Source organism: Melozone crissalis, unplaced genomic scaffold (genome assembly GCF_028551555.1).
Source record: "Melozone crissalis strain CALT ecotype California unplaced genomic scaffold, PUWL_Pcris_2 ptg000061l_1, whole genome shotgun sequence".
NCBI classification, from domain to species: Eukaryota; Metazoa; Chordata; class Aves; order Passeriformes; family Passerellidae; genus Melozone; species Melozone crissalis.
This window is the reverse complement of record NW_026535839.1, coordinates 138806-153205: the sequence shown is the minus strand read 5'-3', so window position 1 is coordinate 153205 and position 14400 is coordinate 138806. Positions and strand designations below refer to the sequence as shown.

Genomic DNA, 14400 nt, shown 5'->3' with positions numbered 1-14400 from the left:
AACTCAGAGATGCTGTACAGCACAGGAGGAGAGCACGGAGTGCTAGTGCCACTGATACTTTGAAGTTTTGTGTAGTTGTTCAATTGGTATTAGGCATTGCCTTACCCATGTTCCAGTCAGTACATTGCATCCCTTTAACTAGAAAGTAACAAAGAGGAAATGTCATCCGCTTGAAACACTTGGGCACAATCATTTGAATAAATGGAAGTGAAAGCAAGCAAGTTGTCTTTGCTGTTGCTAATTCAGTGTCAAATGGGACTCTGCCAGAGTGAAGAAACAATATGTGCGAAAGAGCAACCTACTTTCACAAGAGTATCCTTGTGCTGGTATGGAGTATAGCATCTGCTCCTCATTACAGTTCCTAGCACTGCTACTGTGCCTTTACTGCAAAAGCAGAAACAGATACTATAAGATGCTTAAGTATTTTGTGGTTCATGTTGAAAAGGGGTTTAGGACATTGGGCTGTGCTACATGATAACTGTTCAGATTTATGAGCTAATCATGACAGCTGAATTCATTCACCTTCTGATTTTGTATCTTAATTGCTTCCTAAATGCACCTGCTTTCCAAAATCTGCCTCACTGGAAAGTGAAGCACCCCGCTCTGTGGAGTGCTGCCGGTCCTCTGGGGCCAGCAGCAGTTACTCATGCTATCTGTGGGATCCTGCCTGAGACGCGGGCACTGGTTCTCCTATGTGTTTACATCAAAATTTAGGTTAAAACTCCTTCATTTCTGCGATAATTCCAGGTTTTGGATTTGGCGGTCGTGTGGGATTCTGCCTAGGCAAGGCCCACGCCCGCCGACGGGCCCTCCCGCTCCGCCACGAGGCCCGTCCCTCCCGGCGGCCCCTCGGACCGCCCGGGTCCCGCCTGTCCCGCGCGGGGCCTTGTGGGGCCGGGTCGATCGCGCAGTGCACGCCGGGACGGCGGCGGGCGGCGCTCAGGCCCAGCGCGGGGCAGGAGCCTCTCGGTGCCTCGGGCGGCGGCTGCGGCCGGAGCGCTCGGGCGGCGGCGGCGGCTCTGCCCGGCGGGGATGGCGGACGCGGCGGCCTCTCCCGTGGGGAAACGGCTTCTGCTGCTGCTGGCGGCGGGGCCGGGCGAAGGCGAGACGGCGGGGTCGGAGCCGGGGCCTGCGCTGCCCGCACGGGCCTGGCGGAGCGGCACCGTGAGGGCCATGAGCGGAGCGGTGCCCCAGGACCTGGCGGTGAGGCCCGGGGCGAGAGTGGGGAACACAGTACCGTGGACGGGGCCGCGGGTCGAGCCTCCCGTGAGGGCCGCGGACGGTCCGGGCTAGACTGGGGACGGGCGGGGTGCTGCGGCCGAACTGTGCCGGCGGCCCGAGCCCTCCTGCAGCGCCGGGCCCGCCGGACGCGCTCCGGGGCTGGAAGCGGCGGGTCCAGCCTGCGACGAGCGCAGCGGCGGAGCGACCGGGCAGATACGTGAGGGGTCCGGTACCGCCGGTGCGCTGGTTGGAAGTAACATAGGTGTAAAACAAATACGTCTGGGACATTTCTGCTGCTGATGGATATGTATGTATATAACCCCAAAGCGTTGTTTTGGGGTTTTTTTAGGTTGTTTCGTTTTATTTTTCCGCCGGGAAGATGTTAAGTATTCTCGATCACCGTGAATTATATATGAAAATACATATTGAGTGCTGACTTTTGAGTGAGGCTCATCCATTCGAGTTTTTCTCAGGTTTTGTATTTAGTTGTAGGAATTTGGGCTTCATGTAATGTATTTAAGCACTGTAGCATTTGTCTGGTTTTTTTCTAGTATAGCTCAGTGAAACGTTTGGGTGGAGATCCTAAAAATGTATTGGTGGAGTGTCTCTTTGCATGTGTCGATTCTGCAGGTACTTGCTTTAAGTGCTGGCATGCTTTGGAGGGCTGTGTCTGATTTAGTGTCACATGGTAGTAGGAATGAGGTTCTATGTTTGTGAAGAGTTTTAGTTCTCTTTATGATCAGTTTTTTAAAAATTCATAGTTACCATAAATTCTTTGGGCTTGTTTGCAGAGTCCCAGATTTGAGCTGTTACCTTGACATCTATCCTCTAGTGTTACTGCTTTCTTGTCCTTGTTCTAGAACTGCACCTACGGCTGTCAGTACAAAGCAGTGTGCTAGGTTTGACTCTGCAAATTGGGTGGGCCTGGCACCCTATGTCTGCAGCTGAGAGCTGCGGTTGTGTACTCTAGCTGCTGCCTAACTTCTTCAAGGAAGAGGAAGGAAAAGCCCATGCATAAAGGGTTTCTTCGAAAGGGAAATGTGTCAGGTGTTTGAGACTATCTGAATTGTGAAAGCGTGTCGGGGCTAAGATCCAGCTGAAGAGCCACTCTTGTAGCAGACTGCATTGGACATGTGTGTCATCAGTAGTCTTGCATTTTCATTGATGTGTGAATTCATTACCTTCATTCAGCACTGCAGTTCTCTCCCCAGCTCCTTTCATCAGTACCCTTCCACTTAATACTGTTTCAGGGGTGTAGCTGTCTCTAAACAGTGTATTCTCAAAAATCTATGCAAGAACTGTAAGATGTGAAATGTGTAAAATAGTCGAGGCAGAATTTAGAGTAATGTGGGACATTCGGTGTTTTCGTGGACTCTTCCATGCATAATGAATGCTGCTGTGACAATGGCAATGATATGCTATTGGAAAAGAGTTCTCTTTAAAGTAATTCTGTCAGATGTGATGAGTTGGCGGGCACCAAGCAGTCAACCACTGTTTAGGAAATACTCTTCTGAGGTAACAATGTGGACTAGGTGTGATAAAGACTGGGAAAAATGTATTTTCTACTCTTTGGTCTACATAAGTCTGTCCTTTCTCATAGCATCCTGCAAGGATGGTATCAATTGCTAGCCTGTAGTCTCATATTTGGCTTATAGAAGTACAAAAGTGCAGTTGAATATCTGCACCTTTCTAGGGCAGAAATCTTGGGAATAGACAAGAAGTATAAAACTTAAAAGTATGGGTTTCGTTGTTGGTTTTTTTTTTTCCTGGTAGAGTAAAGCCTCTGAGAGATCTTTGGGTTTTTTCACCCTGTAAAATTTTGGTTACAGAGAGTAGCTCTTAGACCTTCTTACTTTGATATAATGTGGAGTAACCTAATTGTGGTTAGTCCACAAAAAATACATATAAAGGTCAGTCATAGTTGTCATCCCATATTCAGAGCATCTAGAAGAAATCCTGAGGAAAAATTATGCTGCTATTAGAAAACAGCTTTGCCTCTTCTAAATGGAAACGGGTATTACCCTCTTTCTCAAAATGATTACTAGAACAGGATCATTAAAGACCTTTTGGGCTTTATCTCAGTCTGTTCCTAATATTGTAAAAGTGCATGCTAATGGGAAAATAAGTCAATGTGTCACATGAAGGGCAGTACTGCTTTTCTTATGTGGAATAGAAGTATGAGAGATCACTGTTTTAATGGATAGGCAAGCTCTACAATACCATAAAAGTTTGGAGGCCTGGGACACAAAGTGTTTTGAGTAGGGACTACTGGCAAAATAGCATAAATATAGTATTAAGAAACCTGTAGGCCCACTGAAAACGGAAAGATGTTCAGTCTAATTTCCACTATATTGCTGAAAATTGTTTGATTGGTGGAAGGATATCTTGGAAGGTCTGACACTGTTTCTCAGCAGGGCAGCTTAAGCAGTAATGGAGTTCAAAAATTCATCAAGAGAGTTACTTCATATTCTTCCCTTGGGGTTTGACCTTTTGAGTCTGGGGGGAGGAATGGAGTAGAGGAGTTAAGTGGTCTCTAGTACTTCTTTTAATATGGTGTATTGGTAAAGCAGAGAGTTGTTTGTCTCTGGTTAGCCTTGTTGCTTCCCAGTGATGGTTACAAAACCCTGTTTTGATATCCAGCTTAAAGTGTTCCTTAACTGATTAGTAATTTTTTGCTGTTCATCTGACATGTTTGATTATATTTGGCAAGTGTGTAAGTTCTGTAGATGAGAGATTGGAATGTGACTTTTATAACAGATAATAGCTCCAGTTTTTAGGACATGGAATGAGATTTGAAACCTTTGCATTCTTGCTGTGTAATTTCAAATTATTTTAACAGTTGTCCTTTGTGATAGAAAAGAAAAAAGAGAATTATAGAATAGTGATTTAGATTTGTAGTGTGTATAGTGTGGTTTATATTGTTACACTTGTAAATAAGATTATTAAAAATCTAGCAAGTAGGTAATTCTGGGTAATCTCATGCCATCCAAAATATTTGCATTTGTTCAGGGAGTTTAATAACGTACAAGACAAGACAAAGCTTCCGATTTAGAATGGGTTTTGCAAACACAAACCCAGGCTGAAGCATTTAGTTCTGTGAATGTCAGTTAATCATACTGATACAGGCTGTCTATTGAAGTGCCAAGTAATAGTGTTGAGATTCTCTAAAAAATCCTACTGTGAAAGAGGCTTGCATTGAGTCATCATCTGTATTTCGGGATGAACAATTTTCATGTCTTTAATTTTGTATAGGAAAACACAGCATTTGGAGCCAGTGATGTATGTTTGGGCTTAAATAGTTTTTCATAGGTTAGTGATGGTTACTTTGATTCCTGTAGCTATGTAGATGTATTCTCAGTAATAACATTGCGATACTTACCCTGATTTTTCTTACTAAAATTGTGGTCTCATTTTCCATAAGGATTATAGGAATCTTATTTTCTATTAAGTGTCTGAAAAGAGATGATTATTTTTTTTTTTTTAATCAGATCTTTGTGGAATTCGATGGCTGTAACTGGAAACAACATGCGTGGGTGAAAGTCCATGCTGAAGAAGTTATAGTGTTGCTGCTGGAAGGGTCATTGGTTTGGGCACCTCGAAATGATCCTGTTATGCTTCAGGGGACTAGAATCTCGCAGGCGCAGTGGCCTGCGCTGGTGAGTATTTGACCAGAAGCCCTTAGATCCTCAGAGATCATCAGCTCCACTGTGAAGCTCAATGCTTGGATATTGTACAGGGCACCATTTTGCAGGTTCAAAAATTGCTTGGGGCATGGACTTTTACTAATACGAGTTCCTTAACTGGTATTTAATAGTGTCTTTGAGAAGGCATTGGAGAGGCAGTATGCTTCCAGTTCCTACCCCAGAACTTGCTATGACATATTGTACAGAAAAGTGATATTTACTATTTAAAGTTAGTCTCTGAAGAGATGTGTTATATATCTGAAAAGATTATTTTTCCCTGTTTTAAAACCTTGTGTATGTCAGGCTTTTCTGAATTGTGAGAATAAGCCTTTTGGTCTTACGAAGGACTTTCCAGAGCTCTGTATGGTAAAGGCTGTTGCATCAAATGAATAGGCATACCAGAAGGCAATCTTCTGAAGAGAATGCATGCTGTGCCTGATATATAAACCATAAATTGGCCACTCCTCATCTAAAAAATCTACTTCTGTTTTGTTGTCAGCATTAACTAACATTACGCGCAAAATTTTCTCATGTTTCTTGATGTGGTTAACCATATTGCTATTTACATGGCAGTTACATGTCAAGACACTTAAAAACAAAGCCAGTTTATTTTAGCTAGCATATCTGAATATACCCATTCTGCAAACATCTTGATGAGTAGTATATAGTGAAGAGCATTACTTATATATTTCTTCTCTTAGTGACTTCTGAAGACGAATGATCATTATATGTGGGAATCTTTACCTCATTTTTATGCTGTTTAATTTTTATTATTTGCCCCTTTTGTTTCTTTTGTCCTCCCACAGGCCTTGGACTGTTTAGTACCCTACTCTCTGCTTTTTAATACATTTTGAACATGGATACATTGAAACATTTTTTCCTGTCAAGGATTGTGTGCCTTGGTAGAATTTGAATTTAATGTTTTGAATGGGCATTCAGGCTCAAAGCACTAAGTTCATCACTGCATCTCTCTCTGAGGATTTCTTTTATTGTGCTTGGCTTAAGGCAGAAGAAGACCAGGCCTTTACAGCAGTGATTCTGTAGAGAGTGTTTTTTCCATAGGTGAAGTTTGCTGTTGGTGTATTTCCAGCTTGTCTCCAAAACTGAACTCCAGTTAGTTTCATCTGGGAAACTGTTTTTACACAGGATCAGCGTCTTTCAGTTCATTTCCAAATTGGTCAAAATCTGAGTGATTTGGGGGCGTTACCCTGTTCTGCATGCTGACTATGTAATTCCAGACTCTTTCCACTACAACTCAAGGTTTATCTGTAGGCTTGCTGAAAAAATGTTTCCATCCCCTGTACTCTGGACAGCCACATGAGCATTGGAGCTTTCTCTAGGTACTACAGGCCTACTCAGATAACTGCATGGGAATGCAGATTGGAGTTAGTCAAAGCACCAGAGTACATACTTGCAATGGGAAACCAACTGCTTAGCATTACAAAGGGAATGGTATGTTTCAGGAGTGTGGGGGATGGTGCGTTTTGGTTCTTTTTTTTTGTTTGTTTGTTTAAGATATATCACTTATGAATGTGTTTTCATTCTTCATTTTCTCTTTTTTGTAATCCTGTTTGTTTTCAGGAGAGGGTTTTGCATAAACTGAGTAACTAAATTTTTATATTTATTCTGTTGTGTACGGGAGAATGGAATGTAAACAAACTTGATGAGAGCTGTTAAGGGAAAAATGTCATGAATACTTGTGTTAAAATCATGTAGGTGAGAGCATGAGACAAGTAACACATTTCAAAGACTCTGGTTGTCAACTTGCTCTTCAGTCAGCAAGTTATGTTATAAGGTTGTCTGATTCTACTATTACAAGGTTTCTGAATTCACTAGGTATTTTTAGTGATTTGCTCTGCATCTTGAACATCAGTAATACACTTGCTATGAACTTCAGCTTTTCACAAACCACTAGCCAGGCTATATCTGAAATATGTTAGATAGTTTAAACTATTAACCAAAGCTTTTTTTAACCTTAACCAAAGCTTTTTTTTTTTTTTAAACCTGAGCATTAGAAAGTGCTTACCTATGAAAAACCAAACACCCCCACAGGTGTTTTCATTTCTTCTTTAAGATTTACTGAAAAAGTGGATCCAGTTGCCTGTAATTCCTGCTTGTAATGCAAGAATTACTGGCTTAGACATAATGACTAGTATTTTACATTAAAACTCAAGTACTGGGCAGTACAAGTTGAGAGATGATAATTTAAAATTTTTTAAAATCCTAAGTAGTATGAAATCGACTGTTGTTGGTCTATATGTGTGCTCAGTCATTTTGGTAACTTCTTTTTTTTGTTGTTCATCACAGACCTTTACTCCTCTAGTAGATAAGCTGGGGTTAGGCTCTGTGGTCCCAGTGGAGTTTCTTCTGGACAGACATTTACGTTTCCTGTCTGATGCCAGTGGATTACGTTTATTTCAGGTATTTGAGCTATGTTCAGTTGAAATGTAAATTTAGCCTTGTGCTATGCTTGTCAGATTAGTTTTGGGGTTTTATTTACTGTTTCAACAACATACCCATCTTTCTCCTTTCACTGCCCTGTCACATATTTGTATTTGTTTCCCTGCCTTTCAAGGTCCTTACACTGACCTCTATTTGCATTCAAAAAGTACTGACACTCTCTACACGGTTCAATTGGAGAGCTACCTGTCATTGTGTAGCTGTTAATTACAGTGGAAGTTTTGTCCTCAGAATTTCTATGAATACACATTTTATATATACAGCTTTTGCATAGTTAATGCCCTTATTACTCCTGGCATGTTCAGTAATATGTTTCTTAATTTTACTTTTTTTTATTTTGTCTATCTGGCTGCAGTCCAAGAAGAGCTGTTTTGTAAAAACTAATGTTTCTATTATCCAAGAAGACTATACTTTATTAAAACTGTTTGTTTTTGGCAGATGGGAACAGAGAGTCAAAGTCAGATTCTACAGGAGCAGCCTTCTCTAAGAGAATCTGTCAATGCGCTGATCAGTGACCAGAAGCTTCAGGAGATACTTAGTAGAGGTGAGGCGTGTTTTCTTTCTCAGAGCTACTTTGTTGTGCAGCCGCTGTAAGGCTACGCTGGAATTTGTGAAGGGGGATAGTAACAGTATCTGTTACTGTTTCATTTGGAGGTCAATTTTCCATATTTTGCAAGTCCTTTACAAAGTAACTTTATTTTATCACCGATACAGGTAAGCAGTTGCTTAGATACAACCAGAAATACCTACTGGGAATGGTCGCGTGAGGTGTAGTTAAAGTAGGGCAACGTCTGTGTATTTACAACTTCCCTATTTTAAGTTTTACTTTTGAATTTTTAAAGTGTTGGTCCTTTTCTGTGGTTCTGTTCTGTAACTGTGGGAACTTTGAAGTGAAGTTCCTTTGTAGCTGCTGATCCTCGGAAACTTTCCTTGTAATAGCAATTCAAATTTTGACGTTTTGATAATTAATACATCAGTTGTTTAAGTTGAATATATGTGTGGATGTGGCTGGTCAGCATAGAGTTAATATCTGTTGTCTGGATTGTGTATTAGGGTTAAGCCTGATTGTGGCTTTGGTTGTCAGATTTGGGTCATCTTGGTCAAGTACTAAAATAATTTCTATCCAGAGTTCATGTGCCAGAGAGCCACCCTACAGACAGGCCACTGTCTTACATCTGAAGGAACATGTAGTTCTTCATGGGAATTTGGTGCCTTCTGGTCAGATAAAACATGTGTTCATAGAAGTTCTGAGGACAATACTTTTTTGATGAGCAAGTAGCTTAAGAATTGTCCAGTTTGAAGCCTTCTTCTAAAGTGCCTAGTTCTGGCTGTGTCACATACAGGTTGTTGCATCATGTGGATTTTGATGATCCAAGATAAGCAGAGGTTTTATTTTGTCTAGACTTAGGGTGGGAGGAAAGCTCAGCACGCTGATCTGGAGAACAAGGGCAGGGTGAGAGGAAACCTTTCTGTAGATGATCTGTTATCTGTGTGAAAGAGCTAAGACTGGTTGGTTTAGAGATGTTGGATATCCGAATATATGTTTTTACTCTGAAACGCATAGCTTTTTATCTGGGATTTGAAACATCTGGGCTAAGTCAGAATAGTGGGACTGTTCACTGGATTGATGGTGCATAATTACTAACCTGTAGGTTAGAAAACAAAATAATTTAGTTAGCAAGGAACCCCCATGTAGCTTGATTTTGTCAAAGGAGTGAGTTAATTTTGGTCTTTCACGTTTGGGTTTTTTAATGTGTAAGCTGTATTCATGAGTTACAGCAATGAGGACCTATTGACTTTTTAGGATAAAATGCCTGCTTACACAGGATTTGCAGGAGAAGCCCTGGTGTTTTAATTTCTTTCCACCTGGAAGATGACACTTCAAGCCCTAATTAAGTGCACAGAACCATTTTATTGTATGACACAAAGCTTGTTTGGAAAATGTCCTCAAAGTCCTTCTTTTCCAGGTCCTTACAGTGTTCAAGGCCAGCGAGTTAAAGTTTATCAACCAGAGGATGAAAATAGCTGGCTCTGTGGTGTTGTGAGCCACCAAGACCCAATAACTCGTCTTATGGAAGTGTCTGTGACTGAGGTAAAAGTATGAAGTGCTACTTTGGTGTTCCTAAAATACCATTCCTCAATATCTGTATGTGGAGAATGACAGCTTCACCAAAACTTGTTATTTTGGGTTGTTTTTCTGCTTTAAAAGATTAGTAATTATTTGTGTTGTGATTCACAGGGTTTTTATTTTCCTATTAGGATGACTTTCTTGAAAAAATGATGTCACACAGGCCACTTCTATTAAAAAGAAAAAAGCTGTAAGAGTTTAATTGGAAATTAGTGCTGTAAGAAAAAATATTGTAAATTACTCTCCAGAAGAGAAAGCATGCTGATGCATAGAAAGCTACCTTCTGGGTCCCTTACATTGTGGTTTTCCCATGCCTTCTCTTGGTTTCCATCTGACAGACTGTACAAATAGTTGGAAACAATTTTAGCAAAGCAGATGAAGTCTTTATATAAATAAATTTGATTTATATATTTTAGCTCAGACTATTTACTTTTGCCCTGTTCCTATCAGTAAACCTGTGCACAGCACAGAGAATCTGCACTGCTAGTTGCTGGTTTTTATTGTGTGCTTCTGTGCAGTCTGACAGGTAGCTCAGTCTTGCCAGTGGCCTGCTCCTGATAGCTTCCTTTTTCCAGAGCAACTGGGAGCAGGTCCATGGTGCTGTCTAGCAGTAGCATGCATCTTGGTTTTTAGATCCCCTCTTGTGTCTTGCACCCACTGCCCCTGTACCCTTTTCCATGTGTGGATGGAATGCACTGAATGAGCAGTAATCCTACACTCTGACTACTGCTATTGCTGGCACACAGGGAAAAAAGTATACTTTGTATGGTAAATCAGCATAATACTTTGGAGAGACATAAAAATTGTGGAGTTATGTGCATTCAGCAGATATGTGCTAGGAAGCACAGAGTTTCCTGTGTACTTACTGTGAAATAGAAAGGAACCTCCAAGAACAGTTACAGAGATTGGATATGCGTTGCTTCTTTTGAGGAGACGCTGATGAGGATACTTGGGCTAAACTGATGTGCTTCTTCCAGTAGTCCTTTCTAGATCTAAGGGGGTGAACATATATGTAACAATGTTAAATGAAATTCAAGAGTTACATTTAATGCAATGAATACCTTTAGAAATGCTCAACAGAGCAAATATACAAACAGTGGTAGGAATCAAATCTGAAAGTTTTTGAAATAGAGAAGGAGCAAAAGGATAGAAGGTAAACTAGAAGGCTGTAGTATTACTAAGAAAGTGACATAGTAAAAGGTAAATAAAGATAGTAAAAGGTAAATAAGTAAAAGAAGAAAAGGTAAATGGGAGAGGGCCTGCACAGTAACAGTGTGTTTAAGTCTCTTACGTTGATACTATATACTTTGAATTTAAAATTAACCTCTGCTTTTCTTTTTCCTACTTCCTCATTATCAATCTGTCTGAAAATTAGAGTGGTGAGATCAAGTCGGTGGATCCTCGACTGATTCACGTGGTGATGGATAACACTTCTCCAGGCGAGGTAGTACAGCAGTTCATTCAGGTCTTGTATATACAGTGTGCAACTTCGTAAAATTTTTGATGTGAAATAAGTAAAATCTGGAAAAGACTAAAAAATGATGCAGTGTTGACTTGTGGATTTTGGATAATTTTAGTAAATTTCCTCTTAAAGTTGGAACAGGAAAATTTTGTTTACCATTTTGATGATCGTAGTTTTCTTTAAGCTATCTTCTCTTTTTTTTCAGAACTGTTTACTAAATTTAGCATGGATCTTAGAGGGATGATCAGTAGCGATGTAACCATGGTGGTTGTACTCTATTTTAAGGTGGAGTGTTGCTGCCTTTTTCTAATAGGATCATTCTGTGCTCCTTCACAGACCTTTTAAGGCATTTCTAAAAATTGACATCTGGCTGCTGTGCCTTGTAAGCAGGCTTATGTGTTTATGGCATTTCACTGCCTCGATTGAGATGTTCCATGATAATGTTTGAACCTGAATTTTTACCCTAGGCCAAAGGGCAAGCTATCTCCTGCAGTTAAATATTGTAGGCTTTGTGTAATGAACAGAAAGTGTGCCATTCAAAAGAATCATGGGGTTTGTGCTTGGAGCAAAAATTAGTGTGCAGGTGGTATTCATACATCACAAAGAGCTTTGTTGGAGTATTGCATATTTCTCAGAATTGGCTTGGATGTGGTTCATGCTACAGCAAGGTAGCTCAGCTAAAAAATCACTTGTGCAGATCTTACTCTAGTACAAAAAAGACAGGACTGCGCTTAATGCTTGTGTTCTGTGCTCATATATCATCTCTCTTTAGATGTCTCAATTTGTGATAAAGTGTTCCTAAACTTCAGAGCAGTGTAATATATTCTGTTCTAACAGAAGAAAGTTCTCTGAATGGGTATCTGGACCGTTCTGTTTAGTGATTGCATGGCTTTGTCTGTTATAGGGAGGGGGCCTAAAAGCAACTAAATCATCATCTAAAGGGAAAAAGAAGAAGGAAAGCCTGGAGGGAAAGGATGGAAGGAGGAGGAAAAATGTATCAGATCCTGGTTGTGATCCTGCAACAAAGAAGCTGAAGGAGAGGGGTGAGGCAGATAGCAATGGTAGTGATGGAGGTGAGGCAAGCAGAGGTCCCTGGAAAGGAGTCTCCGGTAGTGAAACAGGACTGGATCCAAGGGCCAAGCAGTTGCCTTCATTTCTTCCTCAGATTAGTCGCAATATTCGTTTTGCTACTTACACCAAAGAGAATGGCCGAACATTAGTAGTCCAAGACGAGCCAGTTGGTGACACACCATTGCCCTTCACTCCATTTTCTTCTGTGGCTGGACAGCCATTACAAGTTGGATCTGGGTGTAAAGAGGCAGGAAAATCACTGGAACAGGTTCAAGGCACAGTGACTTCTGCAACCGCAGTTACTACAACTGCTTTGACACCAACAACTGTGAGGATCTCTGATACCAGTTTGCCTGCTGTTAGTGGACAGGAGAAACTGAAAACAGTCCGATCACAAGCCCAGGGAGAGGTGAGTAGCTCATGATCCCACTTGTTCTAGAAAGATTTACATGTTTGCAACAGATGTTCTGCAATATACTCTTGTTAAAATGTGTGTCCATGGAACTGAAAAAACTACTTTTTCTCTCATGAGTCCATCTCCTCCCAAAGAAAACCAGTTATCTGACCTAAGAAATTACTCAAAAGAAAATTGAGATAATTGGTGAAGGAGTAGTAAGAGATAACTGCAGTACTCTTGTGCTTATCCAGCCTCAATCTGAGAAATGCAGCTTTAAAATAATGCTAAGCACTGCACTTAATTAATTTTGTTGTGTCATACAGAAGACAGCCCTCCTAAAATCTTTTGCCTTTATATAAACAAATCTGCATGCACATGTACACTGAATTGAACATTCAAGTTACTGAAAGAAAAAAAGCCTCAAAACCAGAAAAACAATGAGCCTACATTTAGAAGACCTTTAAAAGATGCCTGTCTTGTGTGTTAGAGCTGTGTTACCTGTATAGTAGAAAAAGGAGCCAGTTGCATTGTATACTATATAGGACTAAACCCAAAGAAATAATTAAAATATTTGAGATGAGAGGTCAGTCTGGAAGCAACTCAGAGGCCTTTTAGTTATGCCTTTGTTTACAAGGAAAAGAGTAGAAAAATAGAAGGGAAACCCTGTTAAAGACAAAATAGAAAACTTCTAAAATCAAATGAAGGTTTGTAAAAACAAAACAAAAATGAAGCTCACCTCAGTTAAATACAATAAAAATAAAGAAGCCATTTGCTGTGTAAGTAAAGTGAAGAAAATGGGAGATATGTTAAGAGAGTCCAGTGTGATTGCCAGGAAGTTGAAGGCATTGTTATTATCCCTGTCTTTTGTATTAGATAATGGAATGGGTGGAAAGGTTAGATATTTACCTTGGGATAAAGATTCCTGGATGGGAAGGTGTAAAGGAGGAATAGAATTGTGGAAAACAGGAGTGTTGCATAATGAGCATAATATAATGTAATATGAACTCTTCTATCCTCCACCCCCCCAATAAATAAATTCAGAGTTAGGAGCAACTGCAGGTTGTGTAATTGTACTGAGAAATTTTGGTACCACCTCTCCTTCTTTCCCTCTCTCCAACCCCATATTACTTTTTTAAAACATTAATAATTCAGCTTCAGAGTTGGCTAGCAGGCCATTAGTCCATTTTAAACTATTTTTTTGAGGGAGGGAAACTGACATAAATCAGTAAGAGTGTTGTAGATAGTTCATACATGTTACTATTTCAGACTGTCTACTGTATCATAGTGTAACTGGGTCCTTGCGATGACTTCACAACCTTTGTTTCCATTCAAATTCATATTCTTTTGAAAACTATTAGAACAGAGTTTTCTAAAATTATTTTTGTCTCTAAAAAGAAATATTGAAAATTCTAATATCTGGAAGAAATGTCAATAGGTTTTTGAAGTTATTACAGCTATAGATTGGTAATGAGGAACCGTTAGGCTAAACGTTAGTACGCAGTCAGGTAGGTGTGCAGGGACACTAGTGACCAGTTGGATGTGTTGCACAGAGTCTGTAGTTTTATTTAGCATGACCTTGAAATAAAATTGTGTTAATGATGAGCAGATTTCTAAGTGGAAACTCAAAGAAAAGGAGTAGAGCTGATCTAAATGATTCTATGAGGAACTAGTCACAGTATATAATCAGTTATAGTAGGACTGTCAGAATTGGAAAATCTGAACAAGTACCAATTGAGAAGAGAGCAAGTGAATATTCTATATCACGGTTATGGTTCTAGTAGAAATCTGTCATTCACAAAACTTTCCTGTATTTAATGGTCATAAAAAGTAAGTATTTTGTGCTTAACCTCTACTGAGTTGTTCCCTGGAAGGCTCCACATCCTAGGCATCTGTCTACCTGCCAGCAGATGTGAGTTGTGGGGATCAGGAATAGTTTGTCTGCTAACTGCTAGGGGCTTGCTTTGTTTACTTAACTTGC

The 14400-nt window shown here is 40.2% G+C and overlaps 1 protein-coding gene across 2 annotated transcripts in view; it reads left to right on the top strand.

Moving 5' to 3' along the window:
• The first annotated feature begins 982 nt into the window (after positions 1-982).
• KDM3B (lysine demethylase 3B) overlaps positions 983-14400 on the top strand; it is a 47456-nt gene continuing 34038 nt past the window's right edge. The window contains exons 1-7 of one of the 2 annotated variants that reach the window (XM_054288022.1): positions 983-1203; positions 4710-4877; positions 7212-7325; positions 7803-7908; positions 9332-9456; positions 10868-10936; positions 11859-12434. In XM_054288022.1, the coding sequence (XP_054143997.1) occupies positions 1033-1203; positions 4710-4877; positions 7212-7325; positions 7803-7908; positions 9332-9456; positions 10868-10936; positions 11859-12434 (1329 nt within the window). In that variant the 5' untranslated portion in view covers positions 983-1032. The remainder of the gene's footprint in view (positions 1204-4709; positions 4878-7211; positions 7326-7802; positions 7909-9331; positions 9457-10867; positions 10937-11858; positions 12435-14400) is intronic. The other variant, XM_054288023.1, reaches the window with a different exon arrangement.